Raw genomic sequence first — 16,745 nt, forward strand, 5'->3', positions numbered from 1 at the left:
GTAATATATCAATTAACATTTCAGTGGTCAGAGATTATTAATCTTTGGGATTACAGAATGTGTCGATGTTTGCCTTTTATAGTTTTAAAATAATTTCACTGCTTTCATTAGAATTATAGACATGAGTTGTAGGATGATTTCTCATCTTTTCCATGAATGCGTCTTTCCCTATGTATAGGATGTCAGACACTCATCAAACCCAGTGCTATGTCTTGCTTGAAAGAAGAAGAAGAGATGATCGTGCAGAGCGGAGTTCTCCCAGGTGAGTGTGGAGAACACCCCTGGCAACTGACAACAGATTCAGTATATGCAGGCATAGTGAGGAAACTTTCCTTGAGATGGTCTTTTTTTTTTTTTTTCTTCAAACTATAAATTAATTGTACAAAGGGGTTTCATTGTGATATTATATACATGCATATAATGTACTTTGATTAAATTCATCCTACCTATATTACTATTTGTAATATCCCCTTTAAACACTTTTTAGTAAATTTCATTGATTTTTTTTTTTAAAATTTTTGGTGGGACTGGGATTTGAACTCAGGGCTTCAACTTGCAAAGTAGGCACTCTGCCTCTTGAGCCACATCTCTAGCCCATTTTTCTCTGAATATTTGGAGGTGGGGTCTCCTTAACTATTTGCCTGGGCTAGCCTCGAATCATGATCCTCCCTGTCTCAGCCTCCCAGGTAGCTAGTGTTACAGGAGTGAGCCATTGGCACCCAACTGTGCTGTTTTCATACTTCTGGATAATGTATTTCTGATTATATTCACCCCCATCACCTCTCTTTCTCCTTCCTCATCCTGTTGCTTCAGCACCCCTCCCTCCCCAGTCGTCTTTCTATAATCATGAGTCTTAATTCATAGCCCAGGGTGATCTGGAACTGGATCATCCTGTCTCAGCCTCATGAGTGCTGGAATCACAGGTGCGAGCCAATTTATTCTTTGTTTTTTGTTATTTTTCATTTTTGCAGTTTTATCTCAAGACCTTCCCCATGCTATGCAGGTACTCTACCACTTGAGCCATGCCCCAGCCCTAAACATAAGTTATTTCATGTAAACCAGTTTTTTGGTTTAATTTCAGAATTGGAAAGGCAACTGCAAACCAAAGATTCAGTACTTCAGCAGAATTTTTTTACCAGGCATACCTCTAGTACACAAAGGGTAAGTTTAACAAAGTATATTTTCTATATTACACATTCAGGCAAGATTGAGAATTCAATTAAAGGAAGTGAGGACGTGGAGAGTTACTTTAGAGAAATGGGTTTCACACAAGAAGGAAGCAAAGTCTTTGCATATATTCTAATAATGAATGTAGTGATAATGTGAAGCATGTATCTTTCCAAAAATGGCATGATTGGACAAACCAGGGGATGTGTTTCCTTGTAGGTATAGATCCACCTATAGAGCTGGTCAGTGCTAAAAAAAAAACTCATCCTGAAACTGTGGTTGAATTTCACCGGACAGCCACACATTACATATTAGTGAGGGAGTTCCCTAAAAATATCTCAGTTTTTTGTGGGTGCTCTGATACGTGTTAAGGGAGATGAAAGTCATTTATGAAGACTTTGTAAATGTGCTCAGTAGTGTGCTACAATTTAGCAGAATAGAACTCTTACTCTAGTTGTAGTGAGATGAGGTCACATGTAAGATGCCAAAAGCTGTATGGTTGGGGGACCATTGAACCTTGGTTAAAACCAGGGGAGACCTTAGAATCTTTCTTAGCATTGGTGTTACTTCCTCACTCTCCAGTGAGTATCGGTAGATATGCTGCTTGGCTTAAACCAGTATGTCTGTGATGATACAGGACTCAGTGACTTTTGAGGATGTGGCTGTAGACTTTACGCAGGAGGAGTGGACTTCCTTGGACCCAACTCAGAGAAACCTTTACAAAGATGTAATGCTGGAGAACTACCAGAACCTGGCCACAGTAGGTAAGTCTGCCATCATTCCTAAGCCTTTTAGACAACAGAATATGTACTTGCTGTGTCCCAAGATTAGTGATGTCAGCTCAGAGTACAGTGGGAAATAAACAGACACAGTCTTTTATTAATAGACTAAACAGCGTTTAATTAGTTAGTTGGTAGTTCTCAACTAAATGTTTCTAGGATCGATAGCATCACCATTGCTCTATTAGAAATGTGCATTCTGAGATTGTCTTTGTCATTCATTTTCTAACAGTCATTCCACATGGATCTGTTTCACTCTAAAGGTGTGAGAACCAGTGTTGTAGGTTTTTTTCCCTATGAAAATAAAGACCTGGATCATATGGCTCCAGTGGCCCTTACATCTTACTAAAAGACAGCCTTAGTGGCTTTGCGTGTATATCTTTTTTTGTTTTTTAAACCCACAATATTTAGAAGTAACTAGACCAAGAGTATTATGCTCCTTTAGCAATTAAATGTGAGATTAAGCCTGAATTACAGAATAAAACCAAGAAAACTGATCTCTTCAGGATACTAAAGCATGAGTATTTGTATTTTGTTGATCCTTTCATTAATTTCTTATTTTTATATTGATGGTACTGGGGTTTGAACTCAGAGCATTCTGCTTGCTAGGCAGGCACTCTGCTGCTTGAGCTACTCTGCCAACCCAGAAATACAGCTTTCTATCATGGGAAAGTTTGTCATCTATTACATGAGTCTCTTCCACTGATGTATCTTTCTTTGTGTATAGGAGGTCAGCTGTTCAAACCCAGTGTTATCTCTTGGTTGGAGGAAAAAGTAGAGTTAACAGTAATGGAGCGAGGCATTCTCCAAGGTGAGTGTTTGTGAAAAATATTGTCATTGGTATGTTCCATATGTTTGGAAGTATAGTGAAACTTTCTAAAGATGACTTTACTCTGAAGGCTAACGTCCTTGAACTGATTTTTGGGATATTGTCAGTGAGTTCAACGTTGACCTGCTTAGTGGTTCTGTTTGTGTGGCTGTTTCCTGTTTTCCTTCCCTAATTATATTGTTTCTGTTCACCATTAAATTTAAGTTTCATTGAAACAATTTCCAGACTTCTGTATTTTAACCTCACGTCTTTATGATTGGCAAGTTTCAAGCACAGGCAAACTACTGGAGTCTATCTTTTTATTGTTTAGCATGTTTAATATGTTTTAATAATGTTTAACTTAATGTTTAATTCAGTTTTATCATTTTAGTTTAAGCTCTCATTTTGTTGTGCAGATCTTTATAATTGTTTTTCTTTTCACTTCAGAATGGGAAATGCACCTTAAAACCAAAGCAATAGCACTCGAGCAGGATATATTTTGTTCAGATGCATCAAGTGGGATACAGCTGGTAAGAGTAACAAGGATATTTTTTAGTTTCCAAGTTCATGGAAGATTGGGAAGTCCCAGAAAGCTGATAGCATGAATGAGAGATATTTGAGAGAAGTAGTCATGACTCATAAGGAAACAATTTCCTTTTCTTTCTTAGGGTCTCATTTGTAGCCCAGTCTATCCTTGAACTTACTAGGTAGCCCAGGCTAGCTTTCATCTCACTATATAACCTAGGCTGGGCTTGCAACTTTGTGCCAGCATGCTTGGTACAGGGGAGCAGTTTTCCTATAGAGATGCCCCAAATTAGTATGAAGTTTGCTGCTTCAGAATTGCTACAAGTGCACATTTCTGGACTGGAGGATTGATTCAGTGTACAGTGAAGGCCCTGAGTTCAACCCAAATACCACTAAAAATAAGTAAAGAACAAGTACACATTTCTGTGTAATTCTGAAAAATCCTTTAATCCTCATTTATCCCTTTACATTAACAGGCAAAAAGGCACAATGGAAGGGAGCTCTGTGACTCTAAGCACGTTGGAAAAATCTTGAGTGAACACTCAAATATGAGTATTCCAAACACAGAGAACACTTCTGAGTGTAATCAGTATGAGAAAGACTTCCTTCCGCTGCTCAAGGAAACCTCCATAGAAGAGAAACTTGCTCTGTCGGGTCCCTTGACTCCAGATGATAACCAGAGAGTATTCACGGAAGACAAATCCTTTGAATGCAAGTCAGAGCAGTGTGGTCAAGCTTTTACTCCCCCCACAAGCCGTGATGGATGTGTCCAAATGCCCACTGAGAAAAAATACTATGAATGTAAGAAATGTGACAAATTCTTTTCACATCCTATCTACCTTAGTATTCATATGCAAAGCCACACTGTGGAGAAACCCTTTGACTGTAAAGAGTGTGGGAAAGCCTTTGCTGAGCGCTCAAGCTTAATTGTCCATCTCCGACAACACACTCGGGAAAAGTCCTATGAGTGCAAGGAATGTGGGAAAGCCTTCATTCAACCCTCACGCCTTACTGAACATATGAGAAGTCACACAGGAGAAAAGCCCTTTCAATGTGACCAGTGTGGGAATGCCTTTGCTTCTTCTTCTTACCTTACTACACACTTGAGAACTCACACTGGAGAGAAGCCTTTTGAGTGTAATGTATGTGGAAAAGCATTTACGCGTTCCTCCTACCTTCTCGGTCACATACGAACTCACACTGGAGAGAAGCCTTATGAATGTAAAGTATGTGGGAAGGCCTTCAGTGGGCGCTCATGGCTTACTATACACCTACGAAAGCATACTGGAGAGAGGCCCTATCCATGTACAGAATGTGAGAAAGCCTTTACCAGCTTCGCTCAACTTACTGAACATATAAAAACTCACACTGGCGAGAAGCCCTTTCGATGTAAGGTATGTGCAAGGACCTTTAGAAATTCCTCATGCCTTAAGACCCATTTTCGGATTCACACTGGAATAAAACCGTACAAATGTAATTACTGTGGGAAAGACTTCACTGCACGCTCGGGCCTTACTAAACATGTACTGATTCACAATGGCGAGAAGCCGTATGATTGTAAGGAATGCGGGAAAGCCTTTGGTACATCCTCAGGTCTTGTGGAACATATAAGAATTCACACAGGAGAGAAGCCCTTTGAATGTTACCAGTGTGGGAAAGCTTTGGCTCATTCCTCATCTCTTGTTGCCCATTTGAGAACTCACACTGGAGAGAAGCCCTTTGAGTGTAACATGTGTGAGAAAACATTTACGCGTTCTTCCTACCTTCGCATTCATATGCGAACTCACACCGGAGAGAAGCCGTATGAATGTAAGGAATGTGGAAAAACGTTTCCTGAGCGCTCTTGCCTTACTAAACACATAAGAACACATACTGGGGAGAGGCCCTATGAATGTAAGGAGTGTGGGAAAGGCTTTACCAGCTTTGCTCAACTTACAGTACACATAAAAACTCACAGTAATGAGAGGCCCTTTCAGTGTAAGGTATGCACAAAGTCCTTTAGAAATTCCTCATCACTTGAGACCCACTTTAGAATTCACACTGGAGTAAAACCCTATAAATGTACTTACTGTGGGAAAGCCTTCACTGCTCGCTCTGGCCTTACTATCCATTTGCGAAATCATACTGGGGAGAAGTCCTATGCATGCCAGGAATGTGGGAAAGCCTTCACCACTTCCTCAGGCCTTATTGCACATATAAGAAGTCACAAGGGAGAGAAGCCCTTTGAATGTGACCACTGTGGGAAGGCCTTCGCTTCCTCTTCATATCTTAATGTACATCTGAAGATTCACACTGGAGAGAAGCCCTTCCAGTGTACAGTGTGTGGAAAAACATTTACATGTTCTTCTTACCTTCCTGTTCACATGCGAACTCACACTGGAGAGAAGCCCTTTCAGTGTATGATATGTGGAAAGTCATTTTTGTGGTCCTCTTATCTTCGAGTTCACATGCGAATTCACACTGGAGAGAAGCCCTATGCATGTCAGTACTGTGGAAAAGCCTTTACTGAGCACTCAGGCCTTAATAAGCATTTACGAAAACACACCGAAGAAAAACCGTATGACTATAAGGAATGTGAGGAAACCTTCACTGGTTCTTCTGATGTTAATGAACATGAAAACTCCCACTGGAGAGAAACCCTTTGAACGTAAGGAATTCAGAAAGTCTTTTAAGAAGCCCTCTACCCTTTGTTATCACAATGAATTCACAGCATTGAGAAATCTTAGGAATATTAGCAATATATAAAAGCATTCAGTTGTTGCTGTTTGCTTAAAAGACATGAAACTCACTCTGGTGATGCTCTCCAATTTTAAGGAATGTGATTGAGTCATTGTAATCTCACAGTCTAGCATGTAAGAACTCACTCCAAAGCTGTGTAGTATAGGAAACATGCCAAACCCTTTAGTATTTACTTGAGTCTTACTAAATATGTGAGGTGCTGCAAGAGAGAACTGATGCCAGACATGTGGAAACGTAGTTCAGTAGCTTCATGTTCACGTGTGAGCTCACAGTGAGACAAACTTCATGCAATTTGGAAAGTTGCTTTTCATACAAGTTTGACTAACTGGTGTTTCACAATGAACAGTGTGAAGCTTCACTGTGTCTTGAAATCTTGTAACAGATAATGGCTTTCTGGGTGGTTCTCTAGATAAATATTGAATATTCCAAGTATTACCATATTTGTGTATTTTTATGACTTCAATTATAAATTTCTAATTTCCAGTAGAGTTTTCCTTTTTAAAATGTCCCTCTTTGATATGACTGAAAACTTGTTTATATTTAGAGTCTACCATCTGAGGTGCCATCCTTAAATTCTGTGAAATGATGGACACCCAAATCAAATTCTCCATTATTTTGCCTAGTTTGATTTGTTGTGTTATGGAAACACTTTCTGCTGTCTTAGGTTTCAAGAACATGTTAACTAAAATCACCATGTTTTATATTAAGGGTTCTAGTACATACTTATCTCTTCATTGAAACTTCGTAGCCACTATTCCATTCTGTGATTTGAGTTCAGTTTTCTTTAGAGTGAGATCATACAGTATTTGTATTCTTACTATATTTGTCTTCTCTCTCTCCTTTTTTTTTTTTCCCACTCCAATGGTACTGGGGTTTGAATTCAGGTTCTCATGCTTGCTAGGCAGGCATGCTGCCACATGAGCCACTCTGCCAGCCCTTTTTTGTAGGGCCTGTTGAACTGTTTGCCTGGGCTAGCTTTGAACGACAATCCTCTTGATCTGTGTGCCTCCTGAGTAGCTTGGATTACAGGCCTGAGCCTTTGGTGCCCGGCTCATCTGGTTTATTTCAGTTAACATCCTGTGCTCTAGGTTGAACTGTATTATTGACACATTACAGAATTTCCTCATTGATAGCTAAATGTTTTGTTTTAAGGCCATCTTTTATTTATCCATTGATTTGTCAAGGGGCACTTAGGTTGTTTTCATACCTTGGCTGTTATGAGTATTGGCACAGTGAACATTAGCCCAGTTCTCTTTTTGAGTTAGTGACTTTTTTTTCCCCATGGGACTGGGGTTAAACTCAGGACTTCATACATGCAAAACAGATGCTGTACCTCTTGAGCCACACTTCTGGTTCATTTTACTCTGGTTATTTTGGAGATGGACTTTCATGAACTGTTTGCCTATCTAGTCTCCAACCTTGGTCCTCCCAGTCTCAGCTTTCCAAGTAGGGATTACAGGTGTGACCCACTGGCTCACAGTTTGAGTTAGTGTTTTTATGTCCTTAGATATAAACCCAGAAATAGGTTTGCTGTATTTTTATATGTGCCATCTTTACATGAGGTAATATGATTATAGTTTTGGTTTGCATTTCCCTGATGACTGCTAATTTTGCATGTCTTTCATATACCTGCAAGGCATTTGCATATCTTTGGGAATATAACCATTTCAGTTCTTTGTTGATTTTAAAATTGGGATTTTTTTTTTCTTTGCTATGGAGTTATGAGTTGCTTACCTGTTTTGGACATTAACGTCACATAAACGGTTTATGTTTACAAATATTTTCTCTATATACATTGCCTTTTCACTTTTTTGTGCTCTGTTTTGTTTTGCTAAGCTAAATCTTTTTAGTTTGCTATAGCTCTAGTTTATTTTTCACTTCTGATGCCTCTGCTTTTGGTGACAACTCCAAAATATCATTGCCAAAAGCCAGAAAGCTTTTCTTTTACAAGAAAAGCTTTAGGTTTGCTGGGGGCATAGCTCATGTGTATACAGTTGCCTAGCAAGTGCCAGACTACTGAAAAAAAAAAAAAAAGCGTTAGGTTTTCTTTTGTTTATTTGTTTTTAAGGGTAGGATCTCACTGTGTAGCCCATGCTGGCCTTGAACTCATTTCTTTGAAATATACTTTTGGAAAAACTATGAAAAAAACAGGAGAAAAAGAAAGCATAACATCTTAGAATGGTCACCTATCAAAGTATAATAGTTGTAAATACATATGAACCCAGCCAGCTACTCTGGAGGACCAAAGCACAGGCTGTCTCAGACAAAATAACACAAGACCCTAAGTGCGAAAGCCAAAAAGTCTGGAGGTGTGGTTCAAGTGGTGGTGCCCATGCCTAGCAAGTATTAGGCATATTCTGATAGGTGAAGCATTCCAAATCTTTTGAGATGATGTCTGTTTCTTTTTCTTAACCTTTTTTTTTTTTTTAATGAAACTTTTTTTTTCCCTCCTCTTCTCCCCGCCCCCCAACCCCCGTGGTGCGCGGGATGAAACCCTAGCTGTTTTCCATGTGAGGCAAACCCTAATCACTGAGTCTCACCTCCAGCCTCATCACTAATGTACCTTGACAACCCATTTGGCAGAATCTGAGTTTGAACATGTGTGCATCCTATTCAGCAAAATAAATGGCCATATAACAAATGTCAAAGATTACTTAGAGATGTTGGATTTGAAGTAGCTTTTTAAGGGAAAACTCAATTCTCCCTGAACTTAAAATAATAAAAATAAATTATGGTAGGCTTACTTTAATGGAATGCTTTCTTCAAAGAAAACAATATTAGTATTAGCTTGCTAGTTTTGATGGTAAAGTAAGCAACACGGAGGAGGACTTGGGGTATAGCTCAGTGCCAGAATGTGTGCTTTGCAGGAATGAGGCTGTGGGTTTCATTCCCAGCACTGCCAATCCCCCCCCTCCATATAAAAAAAACAAAAAACAAAAAAACCATGTATCATACTTTTATTTTGGTGGTACTGAGGTTTGAACTTGGCCTCACTCTTACTAGGCAGTTGTTCTATCACTTGAGCCACTCCACCAGCCCTTTGTTGTATTGGGTATTTTTGAGATACAGTCTCGAGCACTGTTTGCCCAGGCTGGCTTCGTACTTTGATCCTCCTCATCTCTGCCTCCTGAGTAGCTAGGATAACAGGTGTGAGCCACCAGTGCCCATCTCTCACACCATTGAGTCATGTTCAGACATGGGTAAATGAAGGAATTACTTGGTTCTCCATTTTACCTACTTCAAGATTTTAATTACATTTATTTTTTTTCTGCTCATGGTATCACATGGCTACAATCCAGGTATAGATTAGATTCTGGCTTTGTAGTTTAACTAGGGAAACGTGTGCTGTGCTCAGATGATTGGTAACATTTACTTCCTTGCAACTATAGGACTTGGTGTTTGCTGTAAGGCTGACCTCAGCTAGAGAATAACCTACCATTCCTGGTATGTGACCCCTTCGTTCAACCAGTTGGAAGAGTCTGAACCTTAGGGAGGCCTAGGCCCTCTCCAAAGAAGGTTGATGGAGCTGGGCACTGGTGGCTCACGTCTGTAATCCTAACTACTCTGGAGGCACAGATCAGGAGGATCATGGTCCAGAGCCATCCTGAGCAAACTGTTCTCCAAACCCTATCTCGAAAAAACCCATCACAAAAAAAGGGCTTGTGAACCAGCTCAACGTGCAGTCCTTGAGTTGAAGCCCCAGTACCACACACCAATCAATAAATAAAAAAATAAATAAAATCATGGACTGGGGGTGTGGCACAAGTGGAGCACCTGTTAAGCAAGCACAAGGCCCTGAGTTCAAACCGAGTACAGTCCCCCTCAAAAAAAAAAAAGTTTCCCCTGGTTATATCTGATCCACCATGATAATTTCCCTGTTTATGAACACAAAACCAACTCATTCAGAACCTTTATAATTGTAAATGCCCTTCGTATTTCCCATACTCTTAGCTGGAAGTAGTTGACCAGCCTTGTGCACATGCAGGAGGAGGCAGTGGTCTAGAGCTAGAAATATTGTGGTTATTGGTGTCTGTTGGACCTGCTAGTTCTATTCCTGTGGGTAGTGTACGAGTTTTCTGAGTGACTCTGAACTCCATATGCACAAGTCAAATTTGTGGCAAAGCTCCAAGGCATTGGGGAGCTGCACCTGGTAAGTTAGTGTGCAGGCGTTTGGCCTCCACTGTCTACACAAAGCACTGAGTAGCATGGTGAGCTGGGGCACACAGGAGCTGAGACTGGCAGGCTGATCCTCAATGGCAACTTGGATACTAAGTCACAGCCTAGGTCCCTCAATGTCTCTATCTGGAGGTCTGTGGGCGGCAAGCCTTTGGGGCACAGGGCAGAGCTTTTGAGTACATGGGAAGTTAAGTTGACATGCCTCACACATTAAAGGATGCACACAGTATCCTTGTTATAGGGGACACAAGAAATAAGCCAGGAAGTCCATTGGTGCATATGCTGGCAGTGCTTCTCCCATGGGAGTTTTTGTTGTCTGGGTTAGGTGGGCTGGAGTGGAGCTCCCAGTTGAACTGTTGTATTCTGTGTGCATGTATGGTTTTTGCATGACAAGAGACTGATCAGCTAACTGTCACAGCTGAATGCAGTAACAAAAGTTGTCTTCCTTTGCATTGTTCATCCAGGGCTTCATTATGTTAACAGCTAAAACTATCCAGTGTAAAACTTAAGTGCTTGATGTTGAATATGGGGGAGCTCACTTGTAATCTGAACACTTGGGAGCTGGAGACAGGAGGATCTCAAGTTTGAAGCGATCCTGGGCTACATGAAGAGATCCTATCACGAAAAAGCAAGGGCTGGACATGGTGCACATCTGTAATCCCAGCTACTTGGATTGGATAAGGGGGAATCAAGGTTAGAGGCTATCCCAGGCAAATAGTTCTTGAGACCCCATGTCCAAAATAACCATCACAAAATGAACTGAAGGTGTGGTTCAAGAAGTGGAGTGCCTGGTTTGCAAGTGTGAAGCCCTGAGTTTAAGTCCCATTAAAAAAAAAAAAAAAAAAAAGGGCGCTGGTTGCCCACACCTGCAATCCTAGCAACTCAGGAGGCAGAGATTAGGAGGATCCTGGTTTGAAGCCATCCCAGGCAAATTTTTTGTGAGACCCTATCTCGAAAACACCCATCACAAAAAAAGGGCTGGTGGAGTGACTCAAGGTATAGGCCCTGAGTTCAAGCCCCAGTACCGCAAAAAAGGAAAAAATAAGGACTGGGTGCGGTGGCTTACGCCTATAATATGAAACATTTGGGAAGCAGAGACTGGGAAGATTGTGGTTTGAGGCCAGCAAAAACATTAGTGAGACCCATCTCAAATAAGCTGGTGTGATGGTGTGCAGCTGTAAATCTAGTTATGCGGAAAAATTAGGTAGGAAGATCTTAGTCCAATGCTGGCACTGGGTGAAAATACCAGACCCTGTGAAAAAAAGGGCTGAGAGTGTGGCTTAGTTGGTAGAGTGCCTGCCTAGGAAACTCAAGGCCCTGAGTTCAGACTCCAGTACCGCCTCTGCCCCCAAAAATAAAAATAAAAATACATGCTTAAAGATCCCAGTCTTAACTGGGTACCAGTGAGTGGCTCACTCCTCTAATCCTAGCTACTCAGGAGGCAGAGATCAGGAGGATGGTGGTTTGAAGCTAACCCAGGCAAATAGTTCGTGAGACCCTATCTTGAAAATACCTAACATACGCACACACACACAAAAGGGCTGATGGAGTGGCTCAAGGTGTAGGCCCTGAGTTCAAACCCCAGTACTCAAAACAAACAAAAAAACCCTGTCTTTTCCATAGCAGTTCCTGAAGGTGCATTTGGATAATGAATTGATAACTGGCACGGTCTTCACTTTGGCCAGTCAGCATCCACATGCACCTGTCCATTGTGATGGACTTTAAATACCCTCACATTCTCTAGATTTCTCCCACTGTTACTCAAGGGAAGAAGTTCTTACCCTTCAAGTGAGAAGATTCACAGTCTTTGTTCATAGCCCATATTTCAAATGTGACATTCTCACTGAATAGTACCTAAATTTACTAAAGTGTAAACTTAATCTCCAATAACTTGTGTACAAAATAGAAAAAAGATGGAGATAGAAGGTGGATGTTTAGTTTACATAAATATATGCATATAAGCAAATGATGAGCCAAAATAAAACATGCAAAACTAATAAAGAGTTCTTGCTTCTATAACTGTTCTCAGAAATTTGTAGCTGCTGGCCACTGGTTTATGAATTCACTGTCTGTTTCCATCTGTCCCTTATCCTCAGTGAAAATGTAAGCTGTTCTAATTGTGTACCTGATGGAGTATCCCAAACCATTCCCAAGTGCCCTGTGTCTTCCATGCCCTTTTTTCCTCAGGCACGAAGTAACTTGGATGTGCCAGACTTCACCCTTGCCTCAGTTGTACCGCCATTCTCCAGGTTCCCTTTGGTCACTGGCATCAATTGCTCCAGTGACTCCCCCACTTTTCTTCTTGATTTAGTGTTATACAAAATGGCCAGAATGGTCAGATGGCAGTGTAACATTCCAATGCAAGCCACCCCACCCCACCTTTCATTGGGATGACATTGTGAGTGATGGGCTATTTGATAAGCCCAGTCGCGTGTTAGGGACCTGCTCCCACTGTCACACTTAATTTTTAGTAAAAGATGGTTTCTTGACGAGAAGCAGTGCCATGCGAATGCCATGACTACAGGTAGAGTATTTGAAATGAACAAACATGCATACATATATGTAATATCCAGAATGTGAACAATTGTGTCAGCATTGGTAAGGGGAAGTCCACATTGTTAAGCTATGAATGGGCTCATCCCTTTCTTTATAGCCACTTAATCCTGGGCCCATGATGCAAACACTAGGATAGGTAAGAAAGATATCTTACCTAAGCAGTGTATCATGTTGTTTGATTGTTAATAGTCTCATTTCTTGAGGATCACTTTGGTGTCTGTTCACATGGGAATACAATTAAGTACCTCCATGTCTTTTTAAGAAATACCACGTTGGCGGCGCGCCAGTGGCTCACACCTGGAATCTTAGCTATTTGGAAGGCTGACACTGGGAAAATTGCAGTTTTAAGCTAGCCCAAACAAATAGTTCCCAAGACCTCATCTCCAACATAACCAGAATAAAAAGGACTGGAGGTGTGTGTGGCTCAAGGGGTAAAGCGCCTGCATTGCAAGCTTGAAGGCCTGAGTTCAAACCCCATACACACAAAAATAAAGATCAGGCTGTATACATTTCCTAGCCTCTTGTCACCAGGCTGGTTCCTTTCACAATCCTTGATCATTCAGTGAAACCATTGGAAATCATTTATGTAATAGTATTTCTGCATCCTTCTAGCTATCTCTCATTCCAGACCCAGAGAAGTGTCAAATCAGATGCCTCAAGTCTTGCCATTGCTCTGTGGGGCAACTGTACTTGCCTTGTGTGCTTTTTTCCAGTGCTGGGGATGGACCCCAGGGTCTCATGTATGTTAAGGTAAGTGCACTCCACTGAACTATACCCATAGTCCTTGAAGAGATTTTGCATGCGTGCGTGTGTGCGTGTGCGTGTGTGTGTGTGAGTGAGTGAGATGGGATCTCACTGTGTAGCCCAGGATAGACTGGAACTTGTGGTCCTCCTGCCTCACCATCCCAAGTGCTGGAACTATAGGACTGTGTTACCATGCCTGGTTACTGAAGAGAATTTTTTTTTTAAAAACGAACTTCTACAGGCTCGTGCCTGTAATTCCAGCTACTCAGGAGGCAGAGATCAGGAGGATTGCTGTTGAAGGCCACTCTGGGCAGATAGGTCATGAAACTCCATCTACAAAATAGCCAGGCAAAATGGACTAGAGGTGTAGGTCAAGAAGTAGAGCACCTGCTTTGCAAGTGAAGCCCTGAGTTCCCCAGTCCCATGAGAGGAAAAAAAAAAGCCATTCCTTTTGTTACTAGAGCCCTCTGCCTGGACATTGGGTATCAAGTTTATGATATCATAAAAAAGAATTTTAGAACACATCAAGGTAGAGTTCAAGAAAGTTTATTAGTAAAACAATGCAAAGGAGGGGTTGGAGGTGTGACTGAAGTGGTAGAGCGACTGCCTAGCAAATGTAAAGGCCCTGAGCTCAAACTCCAGTACCACAAAAAAAAAAAAAAAAAAAAGCAAAGGAAAGATAGAAACATAATACACAGCCCAGACATGGGTGCAGCAAGCACATCTGACAATAGGTGCATGCACGAGTGCTCTAGCATTGAGGTTTTGTGGTGAAAAAGTAGGCTGGGGATTTGGCTCAAATTTACCTTAGGGAAAGTGCTCCTCTTTGTTCTAACACCTGGTATATTTAATTATTTTTGCTGTTGTGATTTTATCAGTTGGGTCCAGAGTTGGTCCACTTATTAAATTTGGGTCATTATGACAGGCATCTGAGCATCCCTTTGAACAAAGGATGGGTCCTGCCATATGCTCCCTTCAAAGATGACCATCTTTGCAATAAGTATTTTCCCTTGTCAACATTTTTTGTGTCCAGAGGAGTCAGTTTCCCAGGTGGTTTTTTTTTTTCCAAGATAAGTCTTTCTTAAAGTTACCCTTGCTCAGTTTCCTGAGCACACTAATTATTTGGGCAAGGGGGGCAAAGTCAGAGGGACAGAACTGCTCTTTTTCTTTTTTTTTTCCTTTTTACTACAGCTTGTTGAGGAGGGTGTAAGGCTCAAAGCAAACAAAAAAAAAGTATCTTGTTCTTTTAATCCAGTCATTCATTAATATAGTGTTTATCTCCAAATTCCTGGTTGCTGCTTCCCTGCCTCCTTTTCCCTGATCTATTCTGCCTCATTTTCCCCCTAAATGACTTTGGTCCCTGAGTCTTAAGGGAAGCTGACTGGATGGAAGTCAGTCTCCCTAATTGCTCCAAGCTGAAATTAGACACTGACCCTAAGAAGGGACCAGAAGTCATGTCCTATCTGATCTAATAGCAACATGGGAAGCTCAGTTGTTGAACTACAACGATCAAATGACACTGGGGGTATCACAGGGCTCTTAACTGGAAAGCTGTAGGAGAGATTAGGATATTTTATGAAAACAGTATAATGAATCAGCAGAGTAAACTTTTCTTATATGAATAACATAAGGACAAGCAACATCTTTTTATTAAGAGGTTTGAAAGAACCATCAAATTAATAAAGCATTAAGATTTAAGGCAGGATGTGACATTGTTTTGATTTGTGAATCTAAATTCTGGAGTATTGTATGTTTAGCCATGCAATAGCTCTGTGAACACGAACTGTTAAAATATGTTTGGAATCAGAGGAAGTAGTTACTATTTTTTCATTTAAATACAAGCTGTTTGTCAAGGGCATGCGTTAGCCTTTAGTGTAGAGGTGTCTGGTTGAAGGATTTGTTTTTGGGTCAGGTAACTGTAGGAACCCTTTCTTTGGGCTGAAGGCATAGTTCAAGTAGTACAGCATCTGCCTAGCAAGTGCGAGGCCTTGAGTTTAAACCTCAGTACCACCAAAAAAAGAAAAAGAACCCTTTCTTTGCCAGGTGCCAGTGGCTCAAGCCTGTAATCCTAACTACTTGGGAGGCTGAGATAAGGAGGATCTTAGTTCAAGGCTAACCTGGGCAAACAGTTCACGAGACACCCCATCTCCAAAATAACCAGAGCAAAATGGACTGGAGGTGTAAGCTTTAGTAGTAGAGCACGTGCTTTACAAGTGTGAAGCCCTGACTTTGAATCCCAGTCCCACCAGGAAAAAAAAAATATATATATAGTCAAGATATGATTAGGAGCACATGCACACAAGCCTGTAAAAGGCTGGCAACAATAACCATCTTAGTTTCCCTGACCTATCCTGGCTACTTGATGATACATTTTGCACATCAAAATTGAAAAGTTAATCTAGCAATTAGCTATCATTTTGATAGAGGCATAAAGTACTTTTGATAATGTACATGAATAATTCTTGTTGATAACGAGCTATTAAGTCAGTTTAAATTTATTAAATCTTCAAAGATTAGCCTCCTGAAATCACAGCAAACAGGAGTATGAGAGAAACTTTTTTTTTTTGGCGGTACTGGGGTTTGAACTCAGGGCCTCACCATTGGTAGGCAGGTGCTCTACCTCTTGAACCACTCCTCCAGCCCAAAGGAAAGGTGTGTGTGACAGGAACTCACTATGTAGTCCAGTATGGTCTCAAACTACAGATCCTTCTGCCTCCAGCTCCTGAGTGCTGGGGTTATAGGTGTGCACCTCCTGCCCAGCATCTTAATTTTTAGTAATTTTATTTTTGGGGTGCTGGGGGTAGAATCCAGGGCCCTACACATACAGGGAACTGCTTTCTTCCATTCCTGTGCTAGAGAAACTTTAATTACCTTGTGCTCTGTGTGTAAGTCAGTAGTAGAGTGCTTCTTCCATAGCATGTAGATTCAGTTCCCAGCACCACACAAATTAAAAAAGCTACTTAAATAATGAGAGAATAATTAAAGAGTGCCTGGTATCAGTGTTATTTTACAACATTGCATGTGTTGGGTCTGGATACCTAAGGCAGATGAGTAAGTAGCCCATCGCCCATGGACAGCACCATGAGCCCTGCACCCTGAGAAGGAGTTATAAATCTACATTCCTGCATCCCCAGAGGGAGTTATAAACCTGAATTCCTGTACCCTGAGGAGGAGATACAGGGTCCCACAAATCTGTCACAGGACTGATGAACAAAATGCTCTCAATGTTGTTCTCCCCTCCTCCCCCCAGT

General features: G+C 41.1%; 1 protein-coding gene across 12 annotated transcripts in view; it reads left to right on the forward strand.

Annotated features, from left to right (window-relative positions):
* Positions 1 to 9,916, forward strand: part of LOC109699857 (uncharacterized) — a 33,262-nt gene extending 23,346 nt beyond the window's left edge. For all 12 annotated transcript variants that reach the window (XM_074054115.1, XM_074054118.1, XM_074054119.1 and 9 more), the window contains 6 exons: positions 179 to 262; positions 1,082 to 1,161; positions 1,805 to 1,931; positions 2,674 to 2,757; positions 3,202 to 3,284; positions 3,756 to 9,916. In XM_074054115.1, coding sequence (XP_073910216.1) covers positions 179 to 262; positions 1,082 to 1,161; positions 1,805 to 1,931; positions 2,674 to 2,757; positions 3,202 to 3,284; positions 3,756 to 5,924 — 2,627 coding nt within the window. In that variant the 3' untranslated portion in view covers positions 5,925 to 9,916. The remainder of the gene's footprint in view (positions 1 to 178; positions 263 to 1,081; positions 1,162 to 1,804; positions 1,932 to 2,673; positions 2,758 to 3,201; positions 3,285 to 3,755) is intronic.
* The last annotated feature ends 6,829 nt before the right edge of the window (positions 9,917 to 16,745 follow it).

This window comes from Castor canadensis, chromosome 14 (genome assembly GCF_047511655.1).
Source record: "Castor canadensis chromosome 14, mCasCan1.hap1v2, whole genome shotgun sequence".
Taxonomy (NCBI): domain Eukaryota; kingdom Metazoa; phylum Chordata; class Mammalia; order Rodentia; family Castoridae; genus Castor; species Castor canadensis.